The 17561-nt window shown below is 39.0% G+C and overlaps 1 protein-coding gene and 1 non-coding gene across 2 annotated transcripts in view; both read right to left on the bottom strand.

Moving 5' to 3' along the window:
* MTFR1 (mitochondrial fission regulator 1) overlaps positions 1 to 11770 on the bottom strand; it is a 15076-nt gene extending 3306 nt beyond the window's left edge. Inside the window, exons 1-4 of the mRNA XM_009995548.1 lie at positions 11636 to 11770; positions 8784 to 8882; positions 3306 to 3424; positions 712 to 950 (exon numbers count right to left, since the gene is read on the bottom strand). Of these exons, the coding sequence (XP_009993850.1) occupies positions 712 to 950; positions 3306 to 3424; positions 8784 to 8882; positions 11636 to 11701 (523 nt within the window). The 5' untranslated portion in view covers positions 11702 to 11770. The remainder of the gene's footprint in view (positions 1 to 711; positions 951 to 3305; positions 3425 to 8783; positions 8883 to 11635) is intronic.
* TRNAV-AAC lies at positions 5757 to 5829 on the bottom strand. Its single transcript has one exon. It is a non-coding gene; the product is annotated as a tRNA-Val (tRNA).
* Positions 11771 to 17561: the final 5791 nt, after the last annotated feature.

Here is a 17561-nt window from a genome sequence, read left to right as displayed (position 1 = left end):
AAGAGTGAAAGCCAAATAGCTGTCATCTCCAGTCCACAAGGGACAACTCCCACTAATCTCTGGAGATGATAGACTTAGAATTGGAAGGCAGTCAGAGGTGAGGGGAAGAGAATAAACTCAGGCAAAGAAGAATTACTCTGCTTACTACCAGAAACACTGCACCACTTTTGGTTCCATCTGGACAATGTGTCTGACCCCTGAAATGATTCCAGTAAACAATTAATTTCCTCTTCTGTTATTTATTTTATAAACTTGAGAAGTATATTACACATTCCAAAAGTGTAAGTAGCATCTTGTATGATTACTTCATGGTCTCAGAGAGCCTATTTCATTACTGGATGGGAAGACATCAGTGTTAGTAATTAAGTTATGTTCTTTTTGTTTGGTTTAAGCCATCATGTTTATCCTGAGCTTTGCTCTAAAAGCTGTTAATACATCTTTACTGAGCCACACATTCAGAATTCTGGCAGACATACACACAAACATTTTGGAATACTAGAAAATACAGAAAATCTGGCAGGTCTCTTGTCTGCAAGACCTGTTCTGCACTCCTTGGTTAGCATGCTATGTCTGCCTTCCAAACTAACCAAAACAACGGGGAGAAGGGTTTAGTGCTGCAGTATCTCACAAAAATGAATTAGCACATTAATAATTATAGCAAGGGACCAATTAATTAACTAATTTGTGCTAAAAGTACATAAAAATTAATACCTGCTGTCAGGTTCTGCTGTTCTTGCAAGATTACAATTTTGGCTATTTGTGCTCTCAAAGTAGCTAGTTCATTTTCTAGAGCACTGATCTTCTGCAGAGCTTCCTCATTGGCGATTGCTGTGCTCCTGGACACTGGTTCTTGCAACGGGTTTTGTAAGGACATCTGTCTGCACAGGGACTTCCCAGAATTATGTCGCTCACTTGAAAGAGGCTGGGCTGATTTTGACCAAGCTTCTGACCTATAACAAAAATCTCACAAGGTAAAGTTCAAGCTGTGTTAACCACTGAAGCATTACTGAGCATCTGCAGTAAAACAAGCACTTACAAAGGGTTGTATTCACTGAAGTCACCAACATTTTTGGACAGTTTATTTCAAGTAGAATTGATAAGGACTGACAATAGATTATCATAAACATTGCAACTGCAAAGTATGACGACATACTGAACTCCTCAGTCTTCCTTAACTTCAGCCCCAAAACTTCCCAGGCAGGTTGGGATTCCACTATTTACTCAAACATGAGGATAAGAACAGTGGCTACTGAGATGTGTAGAATGGCTCCAGGCTAATACATCTTAAGAGCCCCATCCCCTGGGTGGCTTAAACTACTCTGGATGTGCATCTGCAGCTGTGCTAGACCTCAAGCAGGAGCCAACACTTAAGGCCAGAAAAAGCACTGTGCTCTGACCACCTCAATCCAGGCTTAGATACACATTTCAATCTTCCACAACACTGACAGAAAGTATCAGCACAACTTGTAGAATTTTGATCCAGCAGACTTAAATATCAGCAAGCAAGTTAAACTTTAGGTGCTGTTATCTGGATAATAGAGAATAGAGAGCAACTAAAGCTGAGGAAAGAACAGGAGGGTTCCCATAGCAGCCACCTCCCTGTTCTCACTAAGTTAGGTGGAAGGAGCCAGTGGTCACTTCACTCTTTGAAACCTGCCTTCTAGAAAGTCTTTAACAGAGCACAATAAACAACAAAGGGTATTTTCAGCTCAGAGCAGCAATGGTGTTTTAAGTAAATGTCCTGATTGCAATGTAATGCTGTGGAAAAATACTATGCCTGAATTATCCCCACTGCTCTGACTAGGGATAGAGGAAAAAGGATGTGTCATTTAGTTGCTTCCTTTATAAAACTACCTTTGCAGAAATTAATATGTCTGTAAGACTGTTTATTGCATTATACTGTGTATATGTATTTAACAGTAACTGTGATGTGATCTTGTTTAAACAGAGAACTTCAAATGCCAGGAACACACCTAATGCACAGGAGCTCCACTGCATAATGCTCTGCATGGCCACAATAAACCTGCACATTGTAACACTCCTGTTTGCTAAGTAATTCACTTACCATGCTCCATTATTAGCTGTTTGCCTTACGGTCACTATATAGCTGGAGGATTATTTTAGTCCCAACCCACATCCATCTGTCCCCTTACCCCCTCCATATGCAGAGGTCTCAGAAAATGTGCAAGCCTTACATCTTTTGTTACAGGTTCTTTGAAGGCACAGAGCTAATCTCTCTGTTGTCTCCGTTAAACATAATAGCTTTACAGTTCAATCCTTAAACAAAACGTTTCTGTGGAAGCAAAACAGTACTGGCCAGTTCATTTCCTTCGCATAAAGTAGACTTCACAAGCAGTGCTTCCCAAACAAGCATTAATTTCTGCAACTCCCCTTGGAGATGGTGAAATGAATGTGGCAGTACCAGAATGTTTGTTAAGCAAAGCTGTGCTAGGGCAAGTCGTGTTGGAGGGCATCTAGGTCATTACTGACCTCTTTTGTGCTTTCAGATTAAGAGCAACATCCTCCAGTAATCTCTGGAGCCCACAATCTGCGCTTTTCTCTGGAAGCTTAGTTTGTTTAGAAGAAAAACTTCCTCTGCACTACAGAACTGTCCCTTTGTTTCTGGCCAGTCTGAGCAGCAATTTGGGTAGGCTGGAATAGAGAACTTCATCACTTCAGCCAACCTGTTCCATGCAGTTACCGTGCTGTGTGGTGCTCTTGGTCCAACACAACAGCCTTATCCCATCATTCTGGACACAGGTGCTCACATGCTTCCCTGCCAGTTTTCATTATGATGATTAAAGACAATTTTTAAAATTGTCTTTAGCAGAATGCAGAGCCCTAATCAGGAAGGTGAAAACCAATGTGCCAGTTCTTGGATTGTCACAATGACCATTGCTGCTGATTAGGAAGCTGTAAAGTGCACTGCCCCATACTAATGACACTCTTAGGAGAAGGGAAGAATCAGCCTTGGGAACTGTGCCATACCACAGCAGACGTTTGTGTGGGGACAAGGTTGCTTGAAGCTGTCATGTGCTAGTTTTTGCAATAAGTAAATAAAAACCAGTTTTTCTTGTATAAAGGCCATCTCCTGTATGTTCCCAAACCAGCCCTTTATTCCTAATCCTTTAGCCTGACCTCTACTACTTTTCTTCCAGACCCTGCCTTTTCTGTGACTCTCCCTCTCTTTTCTCCCAGCAGTAGTGCTCTCCACTAACTGCTATGCACAGATGATCCTCACTGCAGAAAAGCTTTGTTCTTTCTTCTCAGTTCGGAAATTCAAAGAGATGATTTGAGGATCATACCTGAGCCTGGTAGAGTCTTCACCTTCTTCTTGAGCAACCCATCCCACATCTGCAAAGGAGGCCACTGCATCTTCTCTAAGTTGGTTAGGATGGTTTCCTTCTGTGGCATGAGAAGTAAGCTAAATTGTAGAGACAAGATTGAAGGTTTTAGAGTCACTATTCCCAGCCATGGCAGTTATTTTAGCCCACACTTCTAAGTGAGGCTATGTGTAACTACTGACACATACACACACAAAACACATCTCTAGACAGAGCACACTCACTTCTGTCCTCTGCTTGGTTCAGAACCCACTTCACTAACTTCAAAAACTATTCCATCTGCCGTACACTTTACAGAAACTACCTGTGTTTTCAAAGTTGACAGCTGACTACATATGCCATCACGTGACACTACAGAACATAAAAAATCCAGTGCAAAGTTTTATCTTAAAGACAAACATGAACATTCTCAGGCAGTTGGCTGTGCTAACTCAAATAACATGCTTTTAAATTACAGAAATGACCTACAGTTAAAAAAATAGTTAAGGCTACTAGTACAGCTTCAGTCTTTCACTCTTATTTAGTATTACTTTGAAAGTGCACGTCTGTTGACTTCCTATAACTTCTGGAATTTCTATACAAGAATAATGGTGTGTACATACACAGGGGGGAAAAAAGAGACATTTCTACCAGCTCAGTAATCACACAGACTTTGAGCGAGAGGTACCATGTAATCACAACAGAATACACTATTCGCTAACAATCTCATCTGCAGTGCGTACTCAATAGCCACAACTATACAAAATGGTTTCAAATCTACCCTGAAATACTGACAGCTTCCCCATTGTGCACCCAGCTACTGAAACATCTTTCAGTAATTTCTTCTGTTCGGTGTGTCACCTTGAGTTTCTCATCTCCAATGCTACCATGTCAACTCTTCTGCTTGTATTCCAGTCAATCCACAGGCCAAATTCACACAGGAGCCCTTGCAGCTGTTTAAGGCTCCCCCCTGCTGGTAGTAGCCAAGCAACTAGTAATGCTGACAAAGATGGTGCCCCCTTGCTGGTAGTGGCCAAGCAACTAGTAATGCTGACAAAGATGGTGACAGTGTGTGACAGCCTGTGATGGATCCACCCTGTTAGCACTTAGGTCAATTGTCAAGGCAACTCTCCTCTGTGGCAGGAAAGGATCATGTAGCAGCAGCTCCAAAATGTTAACATGAACCTGAACTCGGAGCAGACCCATCACAGAAGGACTACAGGGTGAGGTGAAGCCATTTCTCAAGAACATCCACAGACATGTCAGTTTTAGCCTGTGATACACAAATCCCAGGAAGACAGAAGTTGTGGGCTTGGGGTTGAGGTTTTTTTCCCCAGGAGTTGTTACAAACAGCTTTGGAAATTGAGATTAGTCATCTTCACCTCACACTCTTGCAACTTGCATGTGAGCCTTTCTCACAGCTCCCAGGAGTGTGTACTGGCACCATCAGATCATTTGGAAACAACAGGGTTTTTTCCAGGTAGCATCAGCACAGATGGTAATATGCTTATCACATTAACAGTTGTGCCTAATACCATCACAGTCTGCCTCTCTTTAAAACAGTCTAGAGAATACTATATTGCATGTTAGGATTTTAATTGTTTGAGGTTTCCTTGGTTTTTTTTTTTTTTTTAAAGTAAAAGGAATTTTCATGACCACGGCACCTGTATCAATATTTATGGCAATTAAAAAAATCTGTAATACATTAGACACTTCTTGCAGGTGATACAGATTTTCCTCATGGCAATGCCTACATGAGGAACTATTACCACAAAAAGATGGAAGGCACATTTAAATACAGGCACTACACCTCCTTGCATAAAAAATAATTTTATAAATCAACAGTAAGGAATACATTTACCACTGCCAGGTTTTCTGCACTGTGAAATAAATAACTTCTAATCCAACATTTAGTTGCAAGCCTTCTGTTATACTGTGATGCAAGTTTATTCTTATTTTTTAATTAGTATTTCTATGTACACAGAATCTGCTTGTTACCCCATATACAGATGTTTTCTCTATCCCTAAAAACAAAGTCTTCCACAGCACTGGATTTCAAATTTTAAGTTAATATAAGATCTGTACTTTAATTTCAAGCCAATACTTATGTCTTACATCCTTCAGCTATCTGCAGAATGATGCTTAACCAACTCTTTGACTACCCCAGTTCTCCAGCCAACCTCAGCTGAAGAAAATGTGCCAGCAGGCTGCTTTTCTTTCTCTGCAAACTGTGGACTTTCTCCCTGTCCTCTCTTCACAGGCTGTTTCTACCTATTTCAGTGCCCCCGCACCCTCCAGAAATGCCTGTGGGTTTCAGCCCCACCACTCGACGCACTTTTAAAGAAAAGGTAACGCCCGCTCTGCTCATTTGGCTGATGCCACAGCATTGTAAAATACAGGAATCCCCAAGCTAAAACAAAGAGACCCGCCTGCTGTTTCCGCCCGGTTTCGAACCGGGGACCTTTCGCGTGTTAGGCGAACGTGATAACCACTACACTACGGAAACGCGGCTGCCCAACCTTCCAGGGCAGGCTGCCTAGTTCTTGTTTGCGCCATCAAGTGGCAACGCAGCACAACCACCCTTTTCACGCCTCTGGAGATAGAATAAAACCTCTTTTTTTCAAATTACTAATACAGCGAGGTATTAAACATTTGGAAATAATTTCCTCAAGTCAGACAAGCTTGCTATGACTTTTCAAATTAGCCCAGTGAACTCTGCCGTTCCTACATGCACACCAGGCTCCTTAGGAGACGTCTACTGAGTTACAGGTTTCCACCAGACAAAGAGAAGCATGGGACTAGAGCAGAGATGTTGTAGCTGAAAGACGCTATATTGAGATAGTACTGCAGGTTTGGGTTAATTTACCTGGGCTATATTGCTAAGTTCAGCTTTATTTTCTCCTAAAGACTACTGATAAACCTAAAACATATGACATATGGAACTATTTTCATTTGTTCATGCCATACAGAGTATATATGGTAAGCTCTGCCACCACTTCATACATACATAAGCAGCATTTAGCAATTAATTTAAACGTTTACTATGGCAAAATTTGCTACAACAGCCAGCAGACCACAAAAATCAAAATGTTAGGCTACTACATTTTTCCAGAGTAGCTGAACGAAAGCATGCTAGAAGAGAAGAAAGAATGAACACGACAGATACTCTTTCAATACCTCTTACCCATTTATCAAAAGGAAAATTAAGAACTGTGGAAAGTTTGTTGGTCTTAGATAAAGTTAGAATCACTGGTGATAAACATGCACCCTCAGATGAGGCAAGCAAGGTTTGCTCTGTTTTTTTAGATAAAGTGACTTACAGCAAGGTTCAGTGCATGGTCCTTTCATAATATAGCTAAAGCTGGCAAGAAAGAAAGAGGAAGAGACAGCTATAGGAAAGTGTCAGTTGCAACAGCAAAAAAACGATTGAGATCAGTATTAAACTTCTCTATAGCTTCTTAATGCTGAGATAAAGACATACAAAACATGTTAGCATCACACAAAAATTTCCAGCAGTTCATGTATTAAACTAGTTCAAAGCCTGCATAAACTATGTAAGTGTTAATGTGTTTCAAGGCTCACCTTCTGAAATAAGTATTTTTAATTCAATCAGCTGTGATGATTGTACATCTATTTTTAGGATATTTTCCTTTCATCTAATAGAAAATGAATGTTTCTACTTAGTGTGCATAAAACCTATGGAAAGCTGACTGAATGTCTCCTTAAGAGGAAAAAAAGGCAAATATTTTATGTATTCTAACACAGAATTCAGATGACGACAAATACATATTTTTACTTCAGCACTAAAAATATTCAGGAACAAATTGCTCAGATATATCTTACAGGTATTTGCAAGTATACACACCAGGAATGTCTTCTTTTATGTACCATATCAAAGAAAGGCAGTTCTTGGCTAACTGTGCTAATGAGCATCATCTTCCCTTGCGTTGCCTTTATAGTTCAGAAAATTAGACATCATTATCACAGAATCACAGAACCACACAATGGTTTGGGCTGGAAGGGACCTTAAGGATCATCTAGTTCCAACCCCCCTGCATGGGTAGGGACACCTCCCAGTAGACCAGGTTGCTCAAAGCCCCATCCAGCTTGGCCTTGAACACTTCCAGTGATGGTGCATCTACAACTTCCCTGGGAAACCCGTTCCAGTGTCTCACCACCCTTGCACCAAGGAATTTCTTATAGGAAGGCTTCACTTTCATTCAAATCTGAGACACGTGGAGCTTTATTGCTGGCATAGCTACTATTAATTACTTTCCAGATGTTTAAATCCTGTGTGTAACTTTGCTGTCCTTCTCACCTGCACAATCCCCACCCCCACAACGTGTGTGTGTGTGTGTGTGTATATATGTGTGTGTGTGTGTGTCTCACCAAGCCACTAGTAGTGAGAGACGGCTGCCCCTTCAGTTTCTCAGTGTAATTAAGAAGGGCAAAACATTAGCATGGCTTTAACTATCACTCCAATATGGCTTCTATGGTAATCTGAACTATCTGATTTTACTACTAATTTCAGCTGTAAATATTGTTCATACACTTTATATAGGATAAGAAAATTTACTTTAAACAGTGAAAAATTTAGCCATGTGGAAACTACTTTCTCTTAGGATGGGTGATGATTTCCACCATTTGTCTTTCTGTTCCCCACCCTTGATCAGCCAAAGAAACATTCCTCTCTCAGCTTGAGTTTTAAATACTAAATTTCTCCAATTCTATACCCGCCCCCTACCCCTAACAGACACACACAGTTGAAGAGATTATGTGTAACAGCTTCCATTGTCCCATCTGTTCCTTAAAGACTTGTTATAAAACGCAAGAGTTTTCTCCTCCTTAAGCTCTTCCCCTTACTCTTTACCCTCCCACTAGATGAAGTTGAAGTTAAAAGCAAACAAGTCAGAAAGCTGCAGAGAATGGATGTTCCCCTTTCACCTGCGTTAGCCTGGTATTTAAAACAAAAGCAAACTGGGTACTTATGTTATCTTGTTACTATTTTTTACGTTCTGATAAAGTTGTTTATTTTCCCAAGTACTTTTAAGTAGCTGTTCATCTTTACATGCCTCTTAAGCTTAGCTTATAAGTACTGTTAATAGAAACGTTTCAAACATTTTTCTCTTTTATGAATACATTTTTTCTAATAATGACTTTTTCATACTGTATTGCCTCATTTTAGAAGTTCCAATTTTCTTGCAAAAACCCCATTTGTTTCAAGTTTCATTATGTGTGGCACAGCAGCACAGACTTAAGGTTTAGGCAAGTACAGAACCTGAAGAATGAGGAAGAACTGAAGTAATCTAACTTTCCTATATGCCCAGTTTTATCATATTCTGCTTTTACCAACCCTCTAGTCATGTATTTAATTTAAATACTTGAAATCTATTGATGCAAGAGTAAAACCCCTTCATCAGTATACTGAAACACATATTCTAAACTGTTGAAAACACCTACCTGAAACTGAACTCTTGGACACTGTATGAGAGAGAGATTAGTACCAATTTTTCTTACAATACTTCGAGATGAACCGTAAGGCTTGCTTGACCAAAGAACCTAGATGGGAAGGAAAAAGAAGTCAGCTGTTAGGCAACTGATTTTTATCATATTGGAATAGCTTTTCCCTTATCCTTCCCTGTAACGCTTGTCCTAAATGTATTTTGTTATTCCTTTCTTGCTAGAATAGAATACAACATAAATACACTGAAATTTGTATTGGTGAACTCCTTACATTCCATACCCAGATGAACACAAAATTTGCTTTTGTCATTACAATATAGCTCCAGCTGTTAAAGTACAAGACAGCCTTTGCATTAAGTTTAAATTCAAAGCAATAAATCAGGTAACAGAGAAGTATTCAAGAGTTGGAAGCATCTTCAGAAGTACAATTTGACCATTTTGAAGACAATAAATTATCTGCATTGAGTCAGACATCTCTTTTTTAAGGGCTTTCAGGAAAAGCCAATAATGAAAAAATTCATAAAGTTACATAATTCTGCATTTCCCAGAATATTTACTGTAGATACTAATTTACTAGATAGACCTTCATTTTTAAAGGCTCATGGATTCAAGCAAACTCAACACCCTGTTACATGGTTGCCCAACAAAAAAACTTTAGATAAAACCCATGCTGTTAGTACTGAAGCAACCCTCAAGTGGCATGGCAATACTGCCTGTGTGATTAGTGTGGTGTAGCTGTGGGAGCTTCACAACACACAAATTAACAACATTCTGGTATATGAAGCAAAGATCACCACTCTTAGATTGTGAAGGTTCCATTAAAAAGAAAAATTGATTTCCCATGGTATTTATCCCCAGATTATATCATCTCAGGGGCTTCACACAAACATTGTGCCTATTTCTGAACAAGTATCTTTTCTTCCTCTGGCTTTATTGGAATGTATAAATTTTGCCCAAATACATACTCATTGCACAAAGGCTCTGCTAGATGCTCACATCAGAGCTGCAACTTTGTCATTAATCGACTCAGAGCCATTTTATTCCACTCTGAGAAACATACACTCTGTTGCTTAATATACTGCTAAGTTTGAACTCATGTTTTTCCAATGCAGGGTTCCCTGTAGACCCTGCATTTTGGATGCCTCAAACACAGACCTCACATTCACAACTATCACATTACTGTTTGTATGTCTGAGCAAACAGGTAGATTAGGTAGATCAGTAACCTCCAGCAAAAAGTCACTGACAAACATGACCACAGTAATACCACCTCACTATTCACAGTAGTTTCTGATGTTAGAAGCAGAACTGTTGGTGAGAGACTCAACACAATGTTGCATCGGAAAAAGTAATACCAGTCAAGGGAAGGCTTAATTAATTACAGAAGTAATTCCACAACACCAAACCAGCCTCGATTACATGCTGTGTTACCAACTAAGTGCAGTGCATTTTAAACAAGTGCCAGAACTTGTTTGGACCTTGCTCAGATCACAGACAAGATGTTGACTACTACCCAGATCCTAAAAAATATTTGGTGCTTAAATGCCCTGCGGGTTGTTCTACAACAACGGTTTGGTGCCCCAAAACTTCTAATAACTCAGTTTTGGTAATTCAACGTATGCCCAGCCAGTATTTTCAGAAAACTGCATGCAAGCTGTACCACAAGGCATGCAAATAAAGCCAGCTGAGCTACTAAGTCTCAGTACTGCTCTATCCAGGTTCCACACAACTTCTTGTTGACTTGAAGCACTGGCAGAGCAAGTCTGCAAAATATTACTTAGTCATACCCTCTGATTGCATCAGTGTTTTGTTGTTGTCCAGATCAGTTGGCATTTGGAAATGTAACTGCATTATCATGAGCTTGATACAACAGGGAGGAATAAGTTTTTAATCTGCCCACCCCCCCTCCCATTTAGATTGAATGATGGTGCCAGCAATACCACAGCAACACTGATGGCAGTTCAGTATATTCTCATAGTTTGGATTTTCAAAGTTACACTGCACGAAATCTCAGATCCAAGTTGGAATAAAATCCTAAAATACAGATTCTTATTGGTAATTTTAATTTACAGTGCATAAACATTTTGTTCTCCATAAATTTCCAAGATTGATAAAAAGTTCTACCACAACAGTTCAGAGTAAGAATTGTCTTTCTAAGCACATGGCTGATAAGGGTTTCCCTGTTGTTTAAACATTACAATATTCTAACATTTTACAGAGATTACTGCATTGAGGTCAATACTCCTACTCAAAATAGCTTCCTAAAGGACCCAGTGACAAAACAGTTGATGTTTAGCACGTATCTCTCTCTGCTAAATATTCAAAGAAAACTCTATATATACTTCTCTCCAAGAGGAGAGTTAGGTATGTATGATCCTCTGTTTCTCCAGTAAAGAACACAGCCATGCTGCTCTCATTTACTGTAACACTTTCAGGAGAGGTAAATATACCACAATTGCCATCATCTCGGTTTCATGGGGCTTTTCATATCTCCAAAATAAATAATCTTATTTTTGTGCTCTTAAGAATTAATATCACTGTTAAAAATCAGTTGGAATTTTTCCTTCAGCTTCAAAATACACATAGAAGTCCAGCATGAAACGCAGTGTTTGCAATGTAAACAGTTTGTTATTAGAGCTAGTAGGAACTGCATGGTACTTTTAACACATACACTACCCAGTACTTCAGTGCCCAATTAGTAAACTTCATACTTTTTCAGAAATTAAGAATCATACAAGTATTGAGTATACTTAAAGTGTGCTGCCGGAACAGATAAGCACAAACTAAAATATATGGAGTTCTTTCTGTACCTGATTTTCTGAAAACAGGAAGTAAATTTGAAACACTTACTGATTCCATGTTCAATCCAACTTGTTCAAAAGCCATCCTAATTAAGCGCTTAAGCCAGCAAATCATTTGGAATGGAAAAAGCCTTTCCAAACTTGGATTTAAGCCTTCCAAATCTACAAGGCTGCGGAGGTTCCATAGTACTTCTGAAAAGAGAAAGACGAGAATTTTAGATACGTGTTGTGGAACACACACAGAAGTAAACTGCTACACATACTCCTAAAAACACCAAACCTTAGAAACAGTTACTGAAAACAAGACATGTTAGGTGACAATAGTTGCTAGCACTGCAAAGCATAGGTATTCAGAAGGAATTTAGTCAATACAAGTAAGAAAAATTCTTAGTAGTGTCATTTTTAAGAAATCAAAGCTGTTGCAACAATAACCATTAAAAAGCTGGGGAAATGATTCCTCACTCTAGTTTGGACAAATGACGATGTTCAATGACTCAAAGTGAGCACCAAACAGCATGGAATGCCTATAGCTGGGGACTAGCTCTAAGGCTGAAGGGTAATGCTCCTAACTAAAACTCATTTCTATGCAGGGACAAACTATAGAAAGCTGATCACCTCTTGTATTTCATACTCTATGATTGCTTTGTTGTTTTCTTGTTTTTTCCCACAACTAAGGAGAGACAGGAAACATGGAGAAATGACTAATGGAGAAAAGGACAGGAAATAGCATAGATGTGGGACCTGAAAATATTCAAGCGATTTATAAAGTTGGACAGATTTCATATTGCATCTATTTATATGAGCTACCATTCACTTGAATCAGGATGTTTTTATAACAGTGTAGCTTTTCTTGAACTGTTCTACACCAGTCCTAACTTGGATGCCACCGAGAAGTGTAGCCACCAAAAAACAAAAAAGAAAGCTACAGATTTAGGTTTACATTTGGTTTGTGTATCAGGCTAGAATAATACTGAATCACACTGAATAATACTATTTGTAGGATGAACAACAGTGTTGCTGAAGCCACTATACAGAGAGAGTGATGACTAAAGCAACATAACAGCAAGGTATGGGTACTTGGCAAGCATGGAAGTGAGGAGCCGGAAGGGCTATGCAGTCTGGAAGTGCCCACAAGCATGACAGTTAAACCGTAACTGTTTCCATTACAAATGTTTTTCTTCAACAGTTTACAGTTCCTTACTAATAACCTGCTTCTTGTGGAAACTTGGCAGGAACCGTGCAACTCCACAGCTATCTTTGTTTTGTTTTTTTTTTTGGTCAGGCTTAAAAAAAAATAAAAAGGAAAAAAAAGAAGTTGGTATTAGTTTCTTATCACCACTGAAATTAAAAGACACTTCCTAACAGGATTTTCTTTTGCTTCTAAACAAACTAGGAAGAAACTACTAATCTAGAAAATATAAGATGAAAAAGTGATTTTAAAATTAGTGAATCAACCAAACACAAGATTAGAATGGAAACTGCAATTGTTATAAGGGAAAGAACAGGGAAGACTAATGTGCTACCTACCAAACAGCTATGAGTACAAGCTACAGTCATACATAATAAACTAATAAGTCATGGAATTACTTCTGGAAAGCTGGAAAAGTCTGTTAGGGAACATAACCACCTACTTAGTCAATTCTTCCTTGAGGCATCTATTATTCTTCCTTTAGACAAGCCACTGGACTGTATCTTTGATCACACTGCATCTGCTGCATTTTTAAAATAGGAAGAATGCAAGTCTTTCTATATGGCCCAGATCAGATTTGGCATCATATCTGGCACTGTAGACAGCCAGTGACACATGAGAGACAAGAATGCTCCTTTAAAAGGAGAAAGTTATTCCAAAAGTGCAATACATGTGATGCACTCTGCCTCGTTCCAAAGCTCAGACTTGCTGAACATGTAGAGTGGAAATCACAGAGGAGAAAAACAGAACCCACGTCCAGACATTCAAACAAAGGAGGAAAAAAAGGCAGCAACTGTATTGCTGAGTAACTGTGAGGCCAGGGCCGGCTGTTGAAGGCAAATGACAGGGCTATAAAGAGGTGACTGTAACCTGATACACTGCTCTTTCAACAGATAGCCAGGTCATTAGTTTAAAAATCCCAATACATGGTTTCAGGTATGTTTGGCTACAGGAAGTGAAGAAAAGGTACCATCTTGTTTCTGATCAACTGGGAGGAACGAGTCTTTAATAACAGAGACAATTTATACAGAATTGACAAGAGTGTGTTAGAACTTCCCCTGAGGAAACCAGAGAAGGTATAGAGAGTTTCCATGGACTCAAGAAACAGAGAGGCAAAAAAGTAAAGGAATGACAAAAACTGTCAAGATAATTAAAGGCACAAATGCAAATGCAGAAGAAAGTAGCATAATACCAGGATGACAGAATAGTACAAATATGAAGTAGCAAGTTAAAAAAGGCTAAGGTATAAAATGGGTTCCAGCTAACAGGCATAGAAAAAAATACCACATATGTATTAGGAGAAACCAGAAGACAAGAGAGAGCGCCATGATGTAAAAGCAGAAGCAACCAATGAGTGATATAGATATTCAGTATATTCTGCTTTTTCACTTTAGATGGTAGAAAAAACAGACTGATGCTAGAAGGGGCTCTAGAGAACTCTGAAAAATTATAAGCATCCAGGACAATGAGGTCTAAAGAAATTCACCTTGAACAGCTCAGAAATTAGCTAAAGCAACTTCTGAAATACTAGTGATCACTTTTAGAAACTTGAGATCAAAAAAACTCAGGAACAAAAGAAGAACTATGATAACACAAAGCATTGGGAACACTCCAAAATACTTATCCTGCCTTGAAACGTTTATGTGACCTTTTTAAATTCTAGGTTACAAAACTCCAATGACTGAACATAAGACTGCATTCATTCAACAAAACAACTACTTCACTAAAAATATTATTTACAGCTTACATTATAAATGTTTCTTCTGTAGCCTAATTACTTAAAGTACCAAAGACTCGTTCTTCCAGTGACCTGTGATCTGCTTTTGCAGAACGAAGGGACAGAAGGCAACATGTAAAGAGTTCAGAGTACCAGCCAGTTCCTGGATTAGTTCCAGGCACTAAGGAAAACTACCATGTTTTAAGGACCTGCAGCTAACTGGTTATCTAAAAGGAAAACGCTTCTAAGTATATCAGCTTCACATTTTTATGAGATCTATTAGGTTTCCAGGATGATCCCCAGACAAACCTGATACTAATTTCTTCTGAACTATATTGCACTATACTTTTCTTCACAAATCTCACGTTATTTCCCAATTATTTTATGTGCCAAAAGCAGGAAGGGTTCATTCCAAATAAAACTGTTGGACAGCAAGTTAGCCAACAGTTAGCCAATTTTTCTCTCATGCTCTGTATACATGCCAACTTCAGAAGCAGGGGTTAAAGGTTTATTGATTTTATTAACCTAGAACAATACCTCTTAAAATATTGATGCCTGCTTTATTTATCCTTTACCTTTTTTATACTACCTAAACTAAAAATAATTGTAGTTTAATTCTCCTACAGCTTCCACAACTCAATTACTACCCTGAGTGATTAGTGTTACTGCTGTAACATACGGTACTTCTGCTATGCTTAAGCAAAACTACAATTATAAGCAGTAATCCTAGCCAAAATTCCCAAAAGATGTTAGATTAGTAACACAAAGAATTATATTTCACTGCATAAAGCAGGTGCAGATTGGAATTTCATGTGTTCTTCATTTATAAAACTCTATTTATAAAGAAATCACCAATGCTGAAGGACTTACTTTCCGATATGGAATCAGGCAGGAATCCCCTGGTTCAGAAATTAGAAGGTCTAAATTTCTGAGTATCAGAGTTCTCATCTTAGCCTCCTTGAACTCTCTTTTGCCCCCACTTTTCCCAGTCACTTTGCAGGTTTCATTCAATACTGCCATAGGAAATAACAGTATAGAAAGCTGAAAGGTAACACCACTTATAAATAACAAAGTGTTAATTAAATAAATATAAAGACTCTGAAGGCTGGACACACAAGGCACACCACTCAGTAAATAACAGATGGAGCCCATTGCCAGACTTTCTAGTGAGTCCTACCCATGGAGAACGAACAACCAGATCCAAGTGCTTTCAAACTGAAATTCTTCTGTGTATCTTTGCCAATCTTGAATTTGTCCATAACCCTTCCAAATTATGAGCTCTCACTCTTGAAAAACGATGTTCATACTTCTCTTACTGAATGAAAATCCTCTCAGTCACGTAAGAGCCACCAAAAAAAATTAAGAGAATGGCTTAATGGGCTTGATCAGATGAGCTTTCACAAAGAATAAACAAATGCACAAAATCTGAAATGTCTAGTCTCTAAATTGAAAGGTAAAGACGTACAACATTTATAAAGAAGTATGGTTTCAGAGGAATACCAACCCCATTAAACCCCCACACACCCCCCCAAAAAAAAAAGAGTAGGTTAGCAGGAAGCTAGGGCACACATATCTTCAGTCTTTAAGATAGACACATGACCCAAGGTCACCTCATGAAATTACATCCATAAGGAAACATTAAAAAAGTAATGAAGATAGATAAAGCAAGCAATTAATATATCAAGAGCAAGCCAAGCAGGCAGGAAGAATCTTCTGCTCAAGGACTAGACCCTCTCCCAAGTCAACACAGATTGGTTATAAGTTACAGAAGTATATGGCAGAGATCACACAGCCAGCTAGAGAGGTCTGTGTTTAGGCTCTGCAGCCACAAATAATAAAGTGCCCTATTTCTTTCAGAAACACTTATTTGGAAAGCTATGACAAGAGAAGCAGATGTCAGTGAATATGACAGTCAAGGTCTTGCCTAAGCCGGTATCAGTGCAAAATCTAAAGGAAGAACTGAAAATAATGCAGACTTGCACAGAAGTTATAAAAAGCTTTCTTAAAAATCCAGGCTAGTTACTATATTTTGCCAACTAAGGATGGAGAAAATAATCAAAACACTAGTTTAAGCAAAAACCTTTCCTCAGTGGAGATACCTACATGGTGCCACATGATGCCATAGAGAGGTAAGTGAAATCCTTCAACATTTCTAAACTGCACAGTTTTATACTCTACAGCACAACCATATGCCTACAGCTTCCTGCCAGACATACATGCCTCCCCAGTCACTGCAGTGAATGCCAGTCATTCTGCTACATCTTTGAGCAACAAGAAAATATGTTTTATTAGCAAAAGGGTGTATTTGTCTGAAAAAGGATTTAAAATGTTCTACCTTTTTCTCCCCCAAACCTCTTTGTGTTACAACATTGAGTTCCTAGATGCAATCATATTTCAGCTACTGAACTCCACAAATTTTCATTCAGCAATAATTAACTTTTAGAGCCAATGTGCAGAAAACTTCAGCTCCTCTCTCTTTTCTTTATCATCTATATAAAAGGCAGTGGTTACCAGAAGACAAGAGTTATTTTCTTTTCATTCAGCCTTTGTAAATCTTGCCTCCATAAGAGCTACTGTGGAGGACTGTGGCTGTCGGAGGACAACATGTAAATGTTAATGAAGCCTTGATAAGGCTATCAGACGCAGATCAATAGGCTACGGTTGATGTCAGCATTCAAACTCTACTCACACTCAATATTTGGAATTTCGACAGACTGTTAAACAAAACAAAAAGAAGCATCTAGCAAGTTACTCATTTATGACAACTGCAGAAGAACCTGAGAACGGCAGCAGTATCACTTAGAGTACACAAAGTAAGCACCACCAGTTTACAGACAAGGAAAATAAGCAGCAGAGCCCTTAAGGCCAAGCTCCTTTGCCCTCTACACGACACCCCTCTAATTCAAGGCCTCCTTAAGCAACTTCCCCGAAGCCTCTCTGGATTACCTCCAGATCATCTTTCACACACAACGCTTTCCCGCGACCTGTCACTCCCACCACAGCAACGTAAGAAGCTTTCCGTTTCCCCCAGCCTGCCTGCAGAAACCACAGCCTGAGCCCCAACGTCCC

The sequence above is a fragment of the Chaetura pelagica genome, unplaced genomic scaffold (genome assembly GCF_000747805.2).
Source record: "Chaetura pelagica isolate M959 unplaced genomic scaffold, ChaPel_1.0 scaffold83, whole genome shotgun sequence".
In the NCBI taxonomy this organism is placed as follows: domain Eukaryota; kingdom Metazoa; phylum Chordata; class Aves; order Apodiformes; family Apodidae; genus Chaetura; species Chaetura pelagica.
Note: the sequence above shows the minus strand (reverse complement) of the source record. Positions and strands in the feature narration are given on the sequence as shown.